Source organism: Gymnodraco acuticeps, unplaced genomic scaffold, assembly GCF_902827175.1.
Source record: "Gymnodraco acuticeps unplaced genomic scaffold, fGymAcu1.1, whole genome shotgun sequence".
NCBI classification, from domain to species: Eukaryota; Metazoa; Chordata; class Actinopteri; order Perciformes; family Bathydraconidae; genus Gymnodraco; species Gymnodraco acuticeps.
Genome location: NW_022992315.1, coordinates 81,925 through 103,170, shown reverse-complemented (window position 1 = coordinate 103,170; position 21,246 = coordinate 81,925). Strand labels below are relative to the sequence as shown.

At 41.0% G+C, this 21,246-nt stretch overlaps 1 protein-coding gene across 1 annotated transcript in view; it reads right to left on the bottom strand.

Annotated features, from left to right (window-relative positions):
- The window catches only part of tpcn2 (two pore segment channel 2), a 33,777-nt gene extending 14,355 nt beyond the window's left edge, over positions 1–19,422 (bottom strand). Inside the window, exons 1-10 of the mRNA XM_034208409.1 lie at positions 19,096–19,422; positions 11,917–11,972; positions 5,857–5,933; positions 4,143–4,320; positions 3,702–3,818; positions 2,684–2,790; positions 1,797–1,869; positions 820–919; positions 671–736; positions 497–561 (exon numbers count right to left, since the gene is read on the bottom strand). Of these exons, the coding sequence (XP_034064300.1) occupies positions 497–561; positions 671–736; positions 820–919; positions 1,797–1,869; positions 2,684–2,790; positions 3,702–3,818; positions 4,143–4,320; positions 5,857–5,933; positions 11,917–11,972; positions 19,096–19,255 (999 nt within the window). The 5' untranslated portion in view covers positions 19,256–19,422. The remainder of the gene's footprint in view (positions 1–496; positions 562–670; positions 737–819; positions 920–1,796; positions 1,870–2,683; positions 2,791–3,701; positions 3,819–4,142; positions 4,321–5,856; positions 5,934–11,916; positions 11,973–19,095) is intronic.
- Between the last annotated feature and the right edge of the window lie 1,824 nt (positions 19,423–21,246).

Here is a 21,246-nt window from a genome sequence, read left to right as displayed (position 1 = left end):
TCATGACATTTATTTTTGTCAGAATGGTAAACCCAGCTAGCTACCCCTTATATTCCAGCATATGGCAGTCACAACTCAGAAACCTGTTTCAGAGACTTTGCCAGGTAGGCGGGTGACCGGGGAGTCTTAAAGGGCCATACACATGGAATTGAAGGTAAACAGGTTATGTTATTAAGGCACTACTACGAACTCAATTTTGATGACCATTTCCATAAGTATTGGTCCTACCTTCCAGGACAGCCATTGTTTTGTTGTTGTTGTATACATGTGTTACAGTTTGGCTTCAAAGAGAACCTAAACCAAAGATATTTAATTATGTTTTATGGACTTCACCATTCATAGCAAGCTGAAGGATTTTTCCTAAAACTGAAATGAATATAAACCAACGCATGCCTGGGAAAGTAAAAAAAATATCACTGTGCTTCCAGTAACAATGTATCAGGCTGTAACTGCTAGTCAACTCCCAGAGTGATGTCGTACTGTGTGTGTGACTCACCAGTAAATAGCCCCTGAACTGGTTATAGATGATGGCTGTCAGTAGGTTCATCAGGCAGTAGGTTCCTGCCAGGAAGCACAACAAAGTCCCTCAGAAACACAAAACACATTGTTTTTGCTTTGACAAAAAACCAAATCTGCTGCATTGACACAGACTGTAATAATCACTGCTTACCAATCACGCTGAAGCTCACAAAGAAAACGGAGTAGCCTCTGTTCAGGGAGTAGGCAGGGATCATCACTGTGACAGGACAGAGAAATGTTGAAAAGAGCTCTTCACAGACACTATGAACAGACATGTGTGTTATGTGAGTGAGTGTGTACCATCAGGGTTGTTGGCTGTGGTGAGCAGCACCAGCAGAGAGGTGAGAGAGCTGGAGAAGTCCTTGAAATGTAACTCCCACTGCCCGTTCCGCTTCGGATCCTGAACACAAAAACAGAAGGAGAGTGGCTAACCTTACTTTGTTCTACATACACTTTTATATAATACTGAAGTAAGATATAAAACATTTGGTTCCAGCCCCTCAATTTGCAGTCTTTTAGTTCCTCGAGACTAGGAGGTAGTTAAGTGGCAGCCATAATAAGAGATGTTCGTCACATAAAGATAATGCGGCAGCAGCTCAGTCTGCAGGGACTTGGTTTGGGAACCGAAGAATCCCCAGTTCAAGTCTCAATCGGCACAGCAAGATGTTCTTGAGCAAGGCACCAAACCTCCAACTGCCCCATGGGCACTGGAACACAGCGGCCCCCTGCTTTGACACCTCTCCATTAGTGCATGTTATAGGTCCTGTTTGTGCATGTGTTTATTTCAGGCCTGTGTGGGTAAGTGTAAAATAACACCAGTGAAGAACGGAATTTCCCTTTGGGGATTACCATAGTGATCCTAATAAATGGAAAAGAGCTTCAGTGCTTCTCTAAGCATTTCCTATACTAATACGACACAGTGGACCATCCTTTATGAAAGGACAGGAGACAGTGCTGTCCCACAATTCCTTGCATACGAAAAATGTAAAGTGCAAAGTTCAATGCTTATTCAGCATTTTCCATCTTATGCCATAACTGTAGTGCTCATACAGTATGTTATGAACCTTAAATATTATGTTTAACCAAAAGTGAACATCATATTGTAGATATGTAGTCCTAAAAAGTTATGCATATATTTCATAAAGTATCACTTACAGCAATCAAAACATTCATACAATCATACTAGTGGGCAGGGGTTCAATTGTGCCGGGGCTGTCCGGGGACAATGCTCAGTCACTGGATTACTGCTGATCAGGAAGAAAATGACCTGAACTCACCTCGCTTTTAGCAAACAGCAGCATGCCGATCATGGTGAAGAGGCAGAGGTGGAGCGCCAGCAGCAAGATGACACTGCAGACAGGAGGACACACACACACACACACACACACCATGAAAACACTCTCTTAAATAATATCAAAGGTTGATGCTATGACCATTAGTTTGACTCATTTCAACTTTGTTTCTTAACAATCAGTACTACAATACCCATGAGCCTCGGCAGCTGTAGCATAGTCATAGGCCAGTCAGCAATACAACAAGTTTAGCAAACAAAACATAACCGAAAATGTTCCAAAAATGACCCAGAATCAGAAAGTAAATGGAGCCAAACTGGAGACTGTTTATCAGGTGTCAACAGAATCTACATTTCTGTTGGATGGAAAAACATTTTAAACGATTTTAAAACTCTAAAATTGGATGATTCGTAAGGAAATGGAAGTCGTAATTGACTTTCCCTTTACATTTTTAAGTATAAATAAATAGTCACCCAATGTCTTTGAACATTCTTGTCTGAATAACAAATCTTTAGAACCATATAATCTGAAATAAATCCTTCTTATTGTTCAAGATAATGATTTTTGTATCAGTTGTCATCACATTAACTGTGATGACTGTGATGTACATGTCTTTTTTTCTGAGCTATGTGATCACTGGTCTGTGTGACTTGCTGATAAAGTATTTCATAATAAGCACAACGGATCACTGATCTATATTTACCTACAGCGAGCCATTGTGCACGTTTCACTGCTGCACATCCTGTACATCAACCAAAACAGACACTGTGACATGGCAGTGACAGTCAGCAGCCACAATCCAGTCTCCGTAAATTCTCATTTGTATTTTCACTCTTGGGCCTGAGCCCTGTCGGCTTCAACAAGTCAGATACCTGGCAATCTCTGGAAGAGTCCTCTTGATGCACTTCAGCGTCTTTTTCATCAGGGAAGAGTTCTGCAGGAGGAAGAAGGGCCGGAGGAGTCGCCGCACTCTAAGTCTCTGACGAACAGAGAAAAGACAAGATCCCTTTTTAATGCAGTATGATTCATGATTCATTTAATTCACTACTTCTCAACACAGAGTATGCTTAGGAATTGATTTGGGAGTTTGAACGCAAGTCTAACTCTGTACATACAGTATATGGATATAAGTGTGCTTTAAAAATCACCAGCTCAGTTTAGTTGAAGTGTATAGGCAAATATACTGTACTGTATATACTAGACTCCAAAGTCTGCTTCGATGTTTTAAGAGATGCACTGTATATTTACAATATACAACATTTGATATCCTTTACTATACTGCCGCTGCTACTTTTCATTCATACAGATATGTTTCTTTAACAGAGCAGTTGTACGCTCTTGACCTTGCCTCTGAGACTTATGTATAACATCTTATGTTTAAAGCACTCTGGGGTCATCAGAGTGAAGAATCACAAGACTTGCACTTGCAGAAGGACCTCATGTCCAAATAAATGGTCATTTCAAGAAGGCATTAGTTTTGATAAATCGACAAGCTATTTGAAATATAACAAGATCATTTATTTATTGAAGAAAGAAATTGAGGTGTAGGCAGGAACATTAGAATAATTGTAACCCTAGCTCAAATACTCTGCCATCATGGGTTGATGTGAAAAGCAGCAGGACCTCTGTCAGTCAATATGTCTCTACTTGGTTAGCCTTTCATTTGTGTTCATAATGAGAGTGGACTACAGTCTTATTTGTACTTATTTGTATTGTGCCAATAACCTCTCTACAGCTACAACCAGAGGTTAAAACTCCAGCTTTTCTTTTCCCACACACTAAACAAGTTTAAGATGTACTCCTGTATGACCACATGAATGCTTCTGCTGGACGTTGTGCTGCACTCCTCTTGGCAGAACATGCTCAGAGAGGTGTTAGGGAGATCCTCACCTCATCACACACCATGCTGACAGAGAGCACCCAGTCGATGACGGAGAACACAATGACTGCTGTGTAGGCGATCAGCCATTTGTTCTTTCTAAATTCCTCCCAGCCAATCAGGTAGCTCTGAGGACAAAACACATGGTGTGAAGCAGTGGTTCAAACGGACCAATAACGAGGTTGCACAATTTGGAAAAAATAACTAATTGCAATCATTTTAACTGACATGATTTGAGACTTGATTACTTGAAAACATATATACATACATACATACATATTTCCATTAGCAAATATTGTGCTTACTCAATTTGCATACTGTATTCCATATTGCAATTTCAATAACATCTAGATAGATTGTGCAGCCTTAAAGGCAATAACTATTATTTGGAAACATCACATATGATCCATGTCAGGGATGATCCTGGAGAGGTTCCCCCCCCCCTGGCTTACCTTCACAGCGAGGTCCAGACAGAAGATGAGGAGGCAGACTATCTCGAAGCTCTCAGTGAAGCCGCAGGGGGGCTGCCAGGCGGGGGAGCGGAACCGGGGGTCCGAGGAGATGGACAGGGAGGAGGGCCGCTCCACAAACGCCAGCAACAACAACACCGCAATGGTGAGGCCCAGGAACCTGGTGATGTAGGTATCGTAGAAAAAAACGTTTAATTTACAGATGTAAACCTCACGAGATAATACATACGACTCTTACCAAACGGTGCTTTCTCAAGTTAAACTCGTCAAAACAGTGTTGACATATTGTTAACCCTCATCCTCCCATCTGAGGTACCCACAGACCCACTGTCATATCTCACAGGGGCTTACCCCTTTTACATTTGCATTATACTTTCCAGGACATTGTCAAAATTACCAATATCTATAAAATGTATGGGAATCCTAGGGGAAACAATTCTAATGCAGTTGTATTAGATGAAGTAGAATAGATAGCTAAATGTTTGCTTCATCAAAATGACTGACACAGATGCAGCAGACACCGACTTCTAACTGTCTAACCTTCCCACAATAATAATACGATTTTATTTTGCTTCAGATTTGATTAATTAAATAGCTAAAATTGATACATCATTACCTACAGCAGTTTATTTTTGTGTTTTAGCTATTTCAAAATCAATCTGAGATACAGAAAAAAAACACATTTGAAGGTGTAGACTTTAATTGTATAGGCTTAAAAATTGAGAAGTAAGTGAATAAATAATCTATATATTCGTGGATATATATAGATTATATAAGTAAATATATATGAATGCCCAAATGAATAGCCTGGCAACAAAAAAAACAGATAGATAAGTAGATTGGAAATGCTTAGTTTAGTAGTCATCTTTTTCCAAAATGGTTTCTTTCAGTCTCTCTCGTTAACTGTATTTTCTGAACACCTAAACACCTCATGATGATATACTCTATATCAGCAGAGATTTGCATTAGAAATCACAGGAATTTTTTCACAGCACTTGTTATAGCAGGTAAAGCACAGGTGTTACGAATAGCAATAACGATGGTTCAGTTCTAGACAGGGTTCATACACTTTTTCACCAATGATTTTCAATGACTTTTCCATGACTTCTTCATGACCTTTACCTATTTTTCCATGACCAAAAAAATTGACTCTTTCTAAGCGGTACCACTGAAAATTGTTTATTTTAACATGGAACAGGAAAATAAGGTCTGAAACATGTTGTGCCTATCTAAAACAAATCCAATAGTAGGCTTACTAGTTTCTCTACACGCTAAAGCAACTAAAATCTCTCACCAGCAAAATACCTCGACAGTTAAATGCCATTTTACATTTCATTACTATACAGTATTTATTATCATTGTAGTATTACTATTTCGGCGATTAGATATAATATAAATTATATTTGATGCAACTTTAGTTACATTTCCATGACTTTTCCAAAATGTTGTGAAAAATATTGTTTTCCATAACTTTTCTAGGGCCTGGAATTAGCTTTTTGAATTTCCATGACTTTTCCAGGTTTTGAATGACCGTAAGAACCCTGTCTAGAGCAGTTAGCCTAAATGGAATTCAAATAAGCTGCGAAAAAGGCCTATTAGTTTAAAACACACAACTCTACAGTTTCTGTCCCTGAGGCCCTTATACTTCTACTTGTTGCAACTCAGGTACAGTTTTATTTGTGAACATAGAACTTACCACTGGCATATCCTGGAGTAGTACCAGCGATACAGGCGGAGGGAGCGGGCGTCCACCCGGTGGTTTATAGACCGGTACTATACACAAGCAAACGAAGAGAAGAAGACGTAATCAGATTACTGTTACATTGTACAACATTGGAATTACTAGCATGATAATAATGTTATAAAAAAGAGCATATAGTGTTTGTTGTAAAGGATCAGATGTTGTCTCTTCTCTTAGAGCTGTAGTTCTGTTGGCTAATACTGTATAAGTGTGAATCTATACGCCTACGGCCTGAATCTGCTTTATGGTTTTCTCTTTCTTTGGTTCATTTGTTCTGTTTTTAATTCAGTAGGTGAACCTATATGTTCATAAAATAGTGTGTGTTAAACTAAAACGGAGCATTTTCTGTCAGCTCAGATTTTATTTCTGCTTTTTTAAACTGTAGTATCTATAGCAGTGGTGCCCAGTACGTTGACTGCGCGCAATGCTGGTAGATCGCGAGTCATTCATAAAAAAAAATATCCAGCGTTAAAATCATGGTTAAAATTGACAAAACAGGTTTTGATCCCTCCTCCCTTGGCCTCCCTGCCACTTAATTCAGGAGTTTACTTGATTGACAGAAAAAGCGACCTATCGCTTTCCAGTCTGTTAACCCAGAATGCAAAGCGATACAAAATCAGTCAAGTGCCGGGAAAACTCAAATTAAGTTAAAGAGACAAACAACAAACAAACAACAAAATGAGTGCGGGACCGAGCAAAAAGCTAAAGACATACCACTTCCACCCAGAATGGGAGGAAGAATATTTGTTTGTGATGTCACATTCAAAGGTTATTTGCCTTATTTGTAAAGCAAGCGTCGCTCTGCCAAAGAAAGGTAATGTGGAGAGGCATTATCGGAGTGTTCACAAAGCATATGACAGCGACTTCCCTCCGAGTAGCGAGTTGAGAAAGGTCATGTATTATGTCTTTCACACACACATACGGGTATTGGGCCGAGCGCGACACCGTACTTCCGGTCTGCGCCGTTTTACGCGAGGTGCAAGCAGCCGTACACCGTCTAGGTGTTGCTAAGCTTCCTGTACTGAATATCATAGTCTATTGCATTAATCAATATCTAGTCAACTCTAAAATACCACATATATGCAATGGCATGATAATATTATTGAAACAAGTGGGGTATTCACCTGGTGTTTCCCGAAATTAGACGTAGATGCTGCCAAAATCGACGAAGGCCACTGTCGTTTTTCCATACGTCTGCAGGCAGTCTGTAACAACCCACACAGCTCTAGTTTACGCTGGTAACGACCTAAAGCACACCCCTCAAGTCCAGAGATGTAATCCGAAGACATGCAGCGATTTCTTCGGTCGTTAATTCAGAAAAAAAACCTACTGCGCTCTGCCTGGCTACATTAGCTAGCTGTTTATATTTGCACTTCCAGGATATTATCACCTCCAGGAAAATGGCGCATTTATATATATTTATATGGCGCGTGTTGCATTGTGGGTAGCTCGTGACGTCACTGTGTGTGAAAGAATTATCTCGCAGTCTTAGTGTCGCCAACTAGTTTCTAACATGCAAAAAGACAAACAAATGCGTCTATGGTCGGTGTATTTTTGATCTTTCCAATCCAGACGAGATCTCTCTCCCCCGTCTGTGTGCGAGGGTTTACACACGCAGCTGCTCCATGCAGCAACACACGGCGGGGATGGCGGAGAGAAGCGCTCCAAGCAGTGGCGGCGCCAGAGTATTTTTGTTAGGTAATCTATGGTAGGGCTAACCCATACAGTGGTGGGGCTCAAGTCAGTATTTGCAATGTAATTACATACACGCTATATCGCCCCCCTTGACAGTGAAACGCCAAGCGTGAGGCTTTTATTCGCTTTTATTAGTCTCCTTTTATCAGCTAAATGACATCGAGAGCAACAGGTATGAGTTAAACAATACAATAGCCTATTCTGCTAATTCCACGTTGTTACAACATGCTACGCAGCGGCAGAAACAAGAAAAGTTGGCATATAGAATTGACACGGAGAGGGAGAGAGAGAGAGAGAGGGAGAGAGAGACACAGACACAGGTAAACAGAGAGGGACTGACACAGCACACAACAGGTGGCCTGTGTCTCTATTGTCATACAAAACACTTTTTCAAATGACTATTACAAAATATATTCAAAACTGACTATTCACTCTTCAGGTGGGTCGTGTGACTCTGGCACCTGTTTGACTTGTACCTCAATGCGAGGGCGTTTAAGAACAAATCTATCCATCCGAAATATACAATTAATCCTAGAAGTTCTGCTGTCTGTCTGTCTGCAATTTACTCGGCGAGAGTTTGGGGACTTTTCACTGTGAACGTGACGTATCGACGTATCAGTAATGCATGACGCAGCAGACCCAACGTTTCGTTGCTCTGATTGGCTGTAGGTCTATTCAAATTGCATTCGGAGGCATTTTGATCTGACCGCGGCCGCGCTGATATTATAACGCCAGAGAATTTTCACACCTTTAGTGTATAAAACTCCCCCACTACTTAGACTATTCCTTGCACCCCTCTAGCATAAGCCCGAATGGTCTCAACCATATTGCGTCAGTAACGTGCACTTGTTGTTACAGCAGGATCAGTTTGTGTGTTATGGACACGACCGGTAGATTTTTGCAATCCGTGTTCTCAACATGCTTACTTTAACATACTTTTTCATGGTCGGGCTAAGGTAGGGCTAAGCCATTTCTTGGTATGGCTGTAGCCTACCCCAGCCATACCCTGGCGCTGCCACTACTGGCTCCAAGGCAAGGGCGCCGGAAGCGGGGGGGCCATTGCCCCCCCCACTTTACGGCCCTGCCCCACATTTTCGCAGCAGCGGATGCCGCGGAACACTGTACACATCCCGTTTCAATAATTCCCCTCTACTCTAAAGTCGCATCTAAAAAGAACGCCATCTGATCTACAGTAGCTGTGTATATTTTTGATTGTTATATTCAATCTCATTAGCTACAGGCATTTTTGAAGCTTGTAAAGGGAAGAACACAGCTCGCCTCTCACTCGCCACTCTGCTCTTCCACGGCGCCGCTTATGAATGTAAGGCATAGTAATCATAGATAACACCGCAGGGTCCGTTACAGTTTGTTTTCATCTGATTTCAAATAAACAAAGTCTTGGCTTTCAGAATATTAAACTTGTTTCGGCAAATTCAGATGATAAATACAGCTTTGAAGCTTTTAACGACATAATTACAAGCGGAGAACGGAGTAACTTGACGTCACAGCAAGCATAACAACAGCCGGTGTTTCTCCTGAGAGTTTTCTCCGGGAAACAAACGCAAAAATACACAAACACACACACGTATACACACACACACTCGCGAGCTTCCCCCAGACCAGTAATCCAAACGAAAATATCTTCCCTCCGTACTACTTTGATCATTTGCTCCGCTAATAATCAATCAGATCGATCCAGAGAAGAGGAAACTTTAAGGCCTTTTTCTCAAAATGATGACTCTGTGACAGTCATTATATAATGTGACATATTTTGCTTAATATAGTAGGCTACAAAAACAATCCTGATATCATTAGAAAGCTAGGAATCTCCTCTTTCCAACAGTATACAACTCAAAATGTGTCTTCGGATCAATGCGACTGACTTCGATGGAGCAGGTCACTTTGCATTAGGTAAAATACAGCAGGCAGACATAACAGGAAGAATATGTACATTTTAATCCAATCAAATATTGTCACACCATTCAAATGTATCGATTACAACCAATAACAAAGCTTAGATGTGTTTATTTGTTACGTTGTTTACGTTATGTGTTACGTTGTTCAGTGTGTGTCAGCCGTTAACCTAGATAGATAAACTTGCAAACATGTCAGAAGAACCGGCGCATAAGAAAACAAAATACAGTCAAACTAAGCTGAAATTCAACAACTTGAATGTCACATCCCTGACATCCACACCTCCGGAGCCTGGTCCTTCAACCATAGAACCAGCGCAGCCAGATGAACCCCAGCAGCAGCTCTGCGGCCGCAGAGGCTGTCAAAACCGCCGCCGCCGGCATCGTTGAACCGAAACAGGCTGGTTCCGACTGCATGGAGGTTTGTTGTCGGGACATTGTGACGGGCAAATAAAAGCTTATTTGGGCAAAGAGAGGGTACTTCAATGCAGAATGGTACAAAAACAGAGAGTGTAATTATTTGCAAAACCACTAAACGAGCCTTCTGTGAAATATGCAGATTTTCTGCTGTCAAACGGCTTGTAACTTTCTCCAAATGTGGAGATGACAGCTTTGTAAATACAGAGTTAATAACTGGAACTTTTCACAGAGCTTACTTCAGTCAAACACCAGTCAACATTCAGCTTGTCAAACAAGAGCGTAGCAGGAAAAAAGAAGAGATAGAATGAGCAACTGCGCTGTCATATGTGTGGGCTGGTCTGTATAGTTTAATTTACAGGAAAGGAGTGAGCAGAGGGTTGAGTTGTCCATTCTTGTTCTGTTTTCTCTGACTATCTTCCTCCTGAAGACCCTCTCAGACTTTCATTTGCTCGCGCTACTAAAGAGACACGTTACCATGAAAACCAAACAATGGTGTAGCTGTATTGAAGTCCGAGTGGAAACAGTAACATTTGGTGCGTTATGTTAGAATGAAACAAATCAGATTTAGTCAGAAATCGGGAGAAATGCGGGATAAATATGACCCCGGCAGGAAAACGGGAGTCTCCCGCGAAAATCGGGAGGGTTGGCAAGTAGGCTATGTCACATACACACGCACTTTTAGGCCCCCCCACTTCTGAAATGAATCCGGCGCCGCTGCTCCAAGGTGTGGTTAAATGTTACCCGTCTTGAGGTGGACAATGCTCGTTGCCAAGAGTGTTTAGCATGTAAGGGCGGTAACACGAGCAATTTGTCTAAACATTTAGCAAAAGTGCACCACATCCAGACGGAGGAATGCACCGGGTTCCACTGTCTTTCTAGTAGCTCTGTAGCCCCCTCCACGAGTAACATTTCCATGTCAGGTGTTATGTATGCTAGCAGCAACACACAGAGTTAACTCAATTATACAAACATGGGTTAATGATTTATTTATTTTGTTAAAGTCTCAGCTATTCTGTTTACAGTTCTGTCATCAGATTATGTAATACAATTTGTTAAAACATTGTTGTTTCTTTTGATGTGAAATATTATTTATTTTATTTAAATAAAAAGCAATGTTAATTTTGTTCACAATATGTTAAGTTAATTTAATAATATGTATTTTTGAATCAAGTATTAATCTTTATTGTCTTCATTGTTAGTTTCCACATGCCTAAAACAACCTCAAGCTAAATCTAAAAGTTGATGGCTAAATAAGAGCGTTTGAGAAATTGTGCAAGGCATACAGTAATAGTCCGAATAGTCGATTAATCGTTTCATTAATTGATAGATTAATCGATTATCAAATGAGTCGTTGCAGCCCTATTGTAGTTATCCCATGTATAAATACATGTGTTATTCAGCAACCCTTGCAATTTGGGATTATGTTTTTGGATGGTAGACCTCAGTGAGCTGGTCATTTCAAAAGTAGCTCACCAGCCAAAAAAGTGTGGGCACCCCTGATCTATAGCATTGTTTCAGTGTTGGTGTATAGGCTGCTGCCTGAATATGCTTCATGAAAGGCAGGTTTTCCTATCAATACAGTCTCTGAGCAGAGGACACATGTCTGATACTAAATATCTTGGTGTCCTCTTTTCTATTGTCACATTGTTCCGTTTTCTTACATAACACACTTAAATGGAGAGTAATCTGGTTACATTACTTTTATATTTTGATAACATAATGTTTACAGAGGTAACTAGTAATTGTAACGCAATATATATTTAAAGTAACCCTCATAAACCCAGGTGATCAAAGACCTTATATCTTCACATAGTAATCTATGGTGGGCATTGTTATGGTAGACAGCTTACAGTAAAGACAGGACACATTGTAAGAAAGAAGTCTCTGAGGTCTAACCCCACCCACATATCATACTGTTCTGTTCATGTTTGCATTTACATTCTTCTATTACTTTACAGAAGAGAAAATAAGTAGGGAAAGTGCTGACCTGTGTGGCGTCCTCGATAAATACCACAGCTTGTTGGAGGTAGAGCTCCTCATCACCTGTGGACAGCGAGACAGATGTAAGCAGCAGCAACATCTGAACGGGGTCTCAGACGCAGGAGTAACAGACAGCTTTACATATCTCAGAGATATTCTGAGCAATGTGGTCTTTACTGTCCAGAATCCCACAGTGTACCACTCGGTGAACAGCTTAACATGTCCTCTGACTGAAGCAGACAGCAGGAACTGTCTTGGGAATATTGTTGACCGAGGAACTGGTTGGATTTGGAAAAACAGGAACTGAGATACCCCTGAATGCTTTGACAAAGGTGTGGCTTATTTTACAAACTCTAGTCAAACAAAAGTCTGAACAGAATGTTGAACTAATATAAATGCAGATAAATAAAGAAGCCTAGAGCTCATTTTGTGCCAACTAGAGACTGAAGTATTTTTCAGCCGAGGCTGAATCATAATTATATCGTCAGACTTAACAAAGCTTCTCCAGAGCCACAAAAGATAATACAAAGCACAGGCTGATGGGTATTCTTGTGCTTTATTACAAGGCTTTTGCATTTAGTTTATTTCAGGAAATATTGTACTCATCTTCAGGTTCATATTTGTGTTTTGTGCCTCTACTGAGACATGTTTCTATGCTTTAAAGTTCAAAAAGGTCTTTATTTTCACATCTTTTCACCCTCTGTCTGAAACCAGATCCCAGTCTGCTCTGATTGGTTAGCGGGCCGGCTTTGTAATGATTGGTCGACCGCTTAGACATGTGCTGGAAATGTCCCGCCCCTTAGCCTTTCATGTACAATGTGTTGGAGTGCTAGCCAATAGAAGCACAAGTGTTAGTAAGTGTGTAGGGTTTTAGCCTTTGCAGACCATTTTCAGTACATGCACAAAAACAGTTAGAAGAACACACCACAGGAAAAAGAAAACCACAAAAGCAGAATACGGCCCCTTTCAATTATGAGGATGCTGCTTACTTCTGTGATACCGTTCATGGTTTTGTTCTTTAAAACTGTAAATCAAATATCAAATAGATGATTCTGCATTGATGAACGGTCTCTCGTCCTTTCCTTTTGAGGGGCAATAGGCGCTTTCAAACCGGAGTACTTTTCCCGTTTAGTTCCGTTAGTGCCTGGAATTTTGCGTTCACACCAAAAAGAGAACTTAGTTCAGAGAACTTTTACCCCCTTTTTAGTGCCTGCTGTGGTACTGTACTGTACTGTACTGTGGTACTGGTGGTACTGTCCTGGGTTGGCTGGGCGAATTGCAAACCACGCCCCGTAAAACTCTGAAAAGTTTTTTGAAGCTGCCATTGTATTTGCCGGTATTAGCATTATTAACATTAGCATTAGCCCAGCGCACCAACGGAGAGAGACAATGGCAACACAAAAAGAAAACATGGGAGCGGTGGAGATGAGGAGGTGTCGGCGTTCTGGCGATTTACTCTGAAGGCTTCAGTAGAAGCTGCTGGGAGTCCCAGCTGCTTCTACTGAAGCCAGTCCCCAACTCCGGGGACTTCGGGTGGCAGTATGCGCCGTGAAGTTGTTTGCGGCCTGCCAGTAAACCCAAAGCAGAAGAAGAAGAAGTGACGTCAGCGGCTTCATTTGCGTAATCTTCCCTCAGGGACTTATTCCGGTGTGAACGCGATCGGCTCTTAGTTCCATGGGGGTACTAAGTGCTGGGAACTAAGTGCGGCAAAGTACTTGGTGTGAAAGCGGCTAAGGGTGCAGTAGGCTTACTGCAGTTAAATATGGGCTGGATGTTGACTCTATTGAGCAGGGATTTGGTTCTAGGCCTTTCTTCTACTGCCAAAGAACATTTACATTACAGATAAATAAAGACTAAAACACATTATTTAAAATATACAGCAAGCCAAAATTCTATTATTTTAAATGAGTTAAAATTGAAAATTCATATTTAACCAATAAATAGATGATAGTTATTGCATTATTGTTGAATAGATAAGGAGAGGTGTTAGAAATCAGCAGCAGAACATTTCTCTGACAGTTTCTCTTCTACTCGAATGTTGCTGCAACAACTGAGAAGTGCATCTCACACTTGTGCGTCTGTGGTGTTAAGTCCTGTCTGTGGCCCCCACCCACCCTCATGACACGTCCTGCTGTGTGTGAAGCGTTGACTCAGCAGCACCAATTGTGTATGTGTGTGCATGTATGAATATGTTAGTGTGTGAGTGTGTGAGTGTGTGAGTGACCACAACTGAGTCATCGTGTCTGTGTGTGTGTAACGGCTGCATGGAACAGTTCAGTCATTGAACATGAGCAGCTGACCGCTGTGGAACAAGCTCTGACAGCTTCTCTGATCTAGCACATGTTCAATCTTCGCTCCATTACCGAAGCACTACATTTTAAAAGTAGCAAGAAGGCTAATCACACAGTAAAAAGAAATATGAAAAATGTATAGAAATCTACTATTTTGATGAATCAATCAAAATAGTAAGGAATGCTCGACTTTCATATGCTTGAATAAATAATATTCTACTTCAATCAGTAATACCATCGTGTTCAATAGTGAGGTTTCCAGGTTTGAACATTGTCCCAGCACTAAGGGACTCTTTTGGTGTTAAGATCAATAAGAGGATGCAATGATGGTTGCAGTTTATGAGCGTTGGCTTTTTACTTTTGACGGCGGTCTGCTAGCAGTTCCCCTGCTTCTAGTCTCCGTGCTAATCTAGGGTAAGACATATACGATACTGGATGCATCCATGTGATCCTGGTGTTATGTTGTTTCCTGTTTTATTTTGAAATGTATTATGTCCTTGTGTCTTGTCTGGTTTTACTTCATGTCTTAGTGTTCCCACCTGTGTGATTGTGTTCACCTGCTGCCCTTGTGTTGGTACCTGCCCTCCCCAGCTGTGTCTGACTGTGATTAGTCTTGTGTGTATATGGGTGTTTCTTATAGTTGAGTAAAGCTGCTCCAGAGCCACTATTTCAAGCAAGACCTTTCCAATGTCCAGCCTACTTGGAAATCTACCGAGCCCGGCGTACTTTGTAGCGAGACATTTCGAGGCTGCACATGTGTAGACTCCACGGTCTTAAAATCCCCACAATGCTTTGCGCACGAACCAATTTCCCCAAATCTGTGGCAGAAAATGTAAGGCGGGGCCTCTCATATGACGCACACCTGCACACTTGCTCGCCTGTTCCACTCTTCGTTTTCCGAATGCCAGGAAGTATTCTTGCCTCGCTTCTGAAGCAAGTGTCTTGGAAGACATGTGCTACCAAGCAAGCGTACTCGACATTGAGAAACACCCTATATCTGGGTGTTTCTCGAAATGTCTCGCTACGAAGTACGCCGGGCTCGGTAGAATTCCAAGTATGCTGGACATTGGAACAGTCCTTCGGCGGCACTCGATGACGTAGTATGCTTAAAATAGTGGCTCTGGAGCAGCTTTACTCGACATTGAGAAACACCCCCTGGCCATTTCTCAATCTCGAGGATACTGGCTTGGTCGTCGCGTACTTCCAAGTCACTTCCTTCAGAAACGAAGCAAGTATGCTTCCAAGCCACAGCTTCAGAAAACGAAGAAGAATGGAACAGACTAACAAGTGTGCCACTCTCTCTAACGGTTTCAACATAAACTGTACCAAAAATAAATACCTCACGATGTCTATCTAATTATGAACTTGCTTTACTTTCACGGAACACATTTTTGGTGATAACAAATGTAACAAAGTAACACATTTACCAACACGTGTTCTACGCCACTCCATACTTACATTTAAATGTGTGCTGTGTCGGTTCAGCCATTCTCCGCAAGGTTTTTTTTTTTTAAATTGGTCCGTGCGCAAAGCATTGTGGGGATTTTAAGGACGCGAAGTCTACCCATGTGCAGCCTCGAAATTTCCCCCAAACCAAGGACGCTGCCTCGGTGGAATTCCAAGTATGCTGGACATTGGAACGGTCCTGCTGCGCCACTTGATGACGTGGCATCCTTGAAATATTGGCTTGGAAGCCAGTATCCTCGAGATTGAGAAACGGCCCCTGTCTCCCCTTGTGTTCTCTGTCAGATCGTTGTCTGATGTTCCTGTCTGGTTCCCAGAAGTCCTGCCAGTGTTCCTGCTCTCGTTTCTAGTGCCCTCCGGTCTGTACACGTTTAATCTTTCTTTATTTTCATTGTTTTGTTTCACCTTGTCTGGTCCCCATGTTATTGTCATTAGCTTTTCTTAAAGGTGGGGTAGGTAATTTTGGAGAAACCAGCTCGAGTGCGCTATAATTTGAAAATACACAGCCGGAACAAATCTGCCACTTCCTTCCAGAGCCCCTCCTCCAACACACACAAACAAGCACATGACCAATGAGGGCACGAGATAAGTGTGTGCACAGATGGAAGGCTGACAGGCAGGTAGGCCATCCAGTTACTTTAGCCGGGCCGGCTCAGATGATTGGTCGTGCTTTTTACAGCGCTACGGCTTCCACAGATGACATTTTTTATGTATTTATTGTCAAAGCATTTAATATATTTATTGCTATCGGGATGTTAAGAGCATTCCATGGAATATAACAAAAAGTGTATCTCGAGCCGGTTTCTCAAACTTACCTACCCCACCTTTAATGAAAAGCTTTATTTTTGTGATCTATTACCATCTCCTGCTTTTTAATGTGTTTAGGTCCAACCTTGTCAAGTCATGAAACGTATCTTTTCCTCTGAGTCAATTTAAGAGGATTTCCTAAAACATTTCAATGTTCATTCTATGACCTAATTAGTCAGCAGGATTTCGATCAATTCTCCAAAATATCTCCTAGTTTTAAGATTCTTGTGATTGCAATGTCATCATATAGTCCCATACCTTTTTGAAAGTCATATAAGGACATGTATTGCACCTTAAGCCCTGATGTGGCATTATACACAAAGTGCATGACAGAGAAACCTTTCATCTATACCCGGAGTCACAGGACACATCACCGCTGCTTTAACTCGATTCACTTTAAAGAGCTTGGCTAAGGGTTTAACAGTGGACTTTGTGACCATCATAAATGAAATGGAATTAAACGAGCTATAATCTTTCAATGTGTGTGAAGAAATACTAATGTCCTAACTGTTTTAAACATTTGTATAATGCCTCAACACCTTTTTAATATGTACCAAAAAAAAGCTGTAACAGCTGCGGGACTAATACAGGAATTCTAAATCTGATACATATTCCTGCTTTTCTCATTGTATAATTGTTCTTTTCTTATACCACCTTCTGCTTTTCCCCAATACGACCCCTGTTCTACACCAACACAACCTCTTTACTACCTTTGGTTTTATAGCACTTAGAGTAATTGATTCCATTCTGACATAAGAACTGAATGAAATGGTTTGACACCTGATGGGTGACGCACCACAAGGAGGAAGCCAAATCACACATCACAGTATCCAGATCTAACAAACACTTTATTATGTATTTGGTTTGGGTGGGACTGTGAGTTGGACAAAACATTAGAGACTGACATTAGAAGACATGACCCTCTGATTGGGAAATTGTGATTAGTATTATACATTTTATTACATTTGACAGAATATAAGTAATGTATTCATCTTTAACAGTTTAAAACAGAAGTTGTGCTGTTAATATATACGACAACTAACGAGTGATTTGCCAATTTATTAGGTGCTGTGAATGTAGGGCTGAACAATCAAGAAACATTTGGATTTTCTTTACTTATATTGCAAACATTATATTACAGGGAACTATCATTTTTGACGTTTATTTTTTTCAATTTTCCTTTAAAAGTTATATTAAAGTCATTATGGTGTGATCATTATTTTTTTCTCCAGGTGTCTATTAACAATGTTTTAAGAAATCTGTAGGATAACAGAACATCCCTGCAGCATGACAATATTTCGTTTTAAAATGGTATGGTGACAAATGTTGCCAATAAATATTTTTCGTCCTGTGATTTGAAAACTGCAGTGGGCCATTATTTTCAAATGTAGATATTTGATTTCGCCTTAACCGTAGGGCTCAGTTCATGAAGTCATGCAGACATGGGCTAGAGGTTTGTTGGTCCAAACAATACATCATAAGTGTGGTGCAACTGACTTTAAGTGTTTAAGGAAGGATTGTGGGGGTTAGGCAGGGAGGGTTGAGTATCTCAGAAAGCATTTTCACACACACAACTGTTTCTAGCATTTGCAAAGAATGGTGTGAAAAACAAAAAGCATCCGGTGAGAATCAGAGGAGAATGGCCACACAGGTTACAATAAAATAACAGGCGTTGCAACGGTACTATGGGGGGCAGTTTCTCTGAACACACAACACGTGGTGGAGGTGGGGTCTCATCAACTGAGGGACAGGAAACTGCAGCTTGAGAGGGGACAGGCTTGATAAACTGATAGTAGAAAGAAGTTACAATTAGCTCTGTTGCCAAAAAATACCACTCACACGTGAATGCATCAGTAAATGATAAACATCCAATATGAAAACAGAGCAGGGCACAGGAGCTTTCTAATGGGCAAGGCACAACTCTGCCCAAAGGCCCTAGGACCCTAAGGGGCCCCAAAGGCTCCAGCCTCACAGTGACCCTGGTTTATGGTCTTCCGATAAGTTGATGTTGTGAGACTCTGAGTTTAATCAAAATAAAATATAAATCTTAGGCATTTACAATATTCAAAACAATCTAAACAAAAGAGGCAAAACTCATAAGAATAAACAGCTAAGATCGTCTTTCTTTTATATTGTGTAGGCTAATGTAACTTAATGGTTAAAAAGTATGTCTCGACGGTGTCTTCTTCCATACAGGTTGCCCATATCTGTGTCTCTTAAAAGGCTGGCGCTGTGGGAAATGTAGTCTGTGGGCTACCGAGGTCACGATTAGGTGACAATATTTGGCCTTCTTTACAAAAAACAAAAGACTGGTTCTAACAACCAGGAGAGCCCAGTACCAAACCAAATAGTTTTTTTATGATTATGGCCCATATGTCATTTGTACTTCAGGGCCCCTACTATAGTTGGGTTAGAACTTGATGCTAAAGCTATTCATAATACGTTTTTCTGTTTTTATTTAGTATATGTTTTACTTTTAGTTGAGGAACGTTTTGAATGACTTTTGTTTGTAATGGAGGACTTGACATTGTTGTGCTGCTATTTGTATAGACTTGTTGTCCTGAATAACAACCAGAGAAAGGGTCAGCGACCTGAGACTGACAGCGGGCTGAAGCTCCACTCACCTGGGGTCCTATCGACACTGCACGACTGCCCGGCGACACTGTACGACATCCGCCTGTTGCCCGGGGAACCTCGGTCCTCTGTGCCCGACGAGGAGCCATAATCCCCGGACGCTCCGTTCATATTCCCGGTCAGTAGACTGTCCGTTTCCATCCGGGACATCTACAAGTTGTTCAGTGTCCGATCCTGCGCTGTGAAAGTGAAAGTATGACTGGGGCAGGAGACATTCAGAGTGTACTCCGTCTGCACCCTCAGCGGCAGGCAGAGTCACATAGCTTCACCCAGACAGCTTGAAGCAGCAGCAGGGGAATGTGCTTTTAGGAAGTCAGCTCTCTGCCCTGCTCCACCCCTCAAGTATCACTTTACACCGCCTTAAAAACTCAAACTCCACCTACAGTACAGTGCACGTGCTGCAGGGACGCGGGGGTTTATTTGAGTAGAATAGTAGGTAGAAGAACTGTATGGAATGCCATTTAAGCCCAAATTAAATAAATACATCAATAATTAAATAAATACATATATAAATATGCCTATGAAATAAATAAATGAGGCAATAAATATGTAGGCCTATACATGTACATGTAAACACATTTATTTATTTCATGGGATTTTTATTTCATAATGACACGTTTATTTATTTCAAGAGACTTGTATTTCATAATGACACATTTCCATTCCTTATATGCAAATGGCCGGGGCGTGGTTAGCTCACAGATCCAGACCAAAGCAACAGCACCACAACACTGACTCAATAGCTCTTATTTAACACTCCAGTACTCTTAAGTGGTTTGCAAACTGCCAATAAACCTAACCGGTTCCGGTTCAAGAACCGTTCTTGTGCTCTTCTGGTTCTTCTCTGGTTCTGAGTCCAGAGCCAGTTCCGGGCTACAGCCTGATTTAGCTCTGGTTCTTCCTGTTTCAACCGCAGCGGAGCCGGCTCTAAACACCGAAACCGGTTCTTAGCTGACCCCACTTGGCTGCCCGGCAAGAACCAAGAACCACGCTCACGTCGGAAGGGGGAGAGATTAACCTGAGCCATAATAACAGTTTATGGCGAGTATGGCAAATGAAAGTTGTAACAAGCAGTAGCGCTGAGCAAAGTGACTAGAACTCAACCACACACTTATAAAAACATAACACACTTTATAAAGTGAGGCAACACTAACCAGGCTTCGTGTGATTCTGTTTATGTGTACCTTACTTTGACCATCCGTTCACTGTCATTGATCATTGTGGAGAGAGGCAGAAGTGTTGTTTTGTATTATAGCAGCTATCAGATGTAATCAATACATGGGCTGCACAGGCTGTGCTGTCGGACTATCACAAGTAGAATCATAATGAAAAGCTCAAATGTGCCTGTAGAAAACGGCTTATGCCACAATAGGATAGCAACAAGTAGTCAAGATAGTCAGTTTAGCTTCGGTTGCTGTTGCATAACTGCGGTCAACTCAGCCGTCTCTCGAGTTCGCTTGGTCAAATCAGCAGCTATTCATTTTTGAGTGCGCAATGAATAGCGCCTTTACGGTAATCGCTGTACAAGAGTAAAATAATGCATGTTTGTTCTGCTTTATTTGCAATACAAGTCATTTGTACCAAAAGTTCTTAATAAAACTGTCACTGTTTGACTCAGTCCTAGTTTGACTGCTACAATAAAATGAAGTTTTTACTATGTACTTTTTGGGTAATACTCTCTCAAAGTCCCCTCCTGAGAACAAAATCATGCCACTTCTGCTATATTTGATGAGAGATACAATTATTTTTAGCAATAAGTTATTAATAAAATGTGTACTGTTGGACTCAGTACTTGTTAGACTATGCTACCACAAGTACAATCAAGTACTTTTACTCTGTACTTTTTGAGTAATACTAGGTCAAACTCCTGTCCTAAGTACATTCTTTCATGCATTCTGCTATCTTTGATAAGACATAATTATATATATTTCAGATATTTATTTAAATAAGAAGTGACCTTTGAATAAATATTGCAAAACAACGCCTATATCACCTGCAGGCTTAGCCAGTGTGTATTTCTTCCTGCACTACAAGATTTCGATGTGTACAAATCTGGGCCATTTATTGTGTCATTTCTCCAAACACATACAGTACAAATGCCTATTTTGCAGTCTTAAAAAGGTGCAGTTGAAGGACTTTAG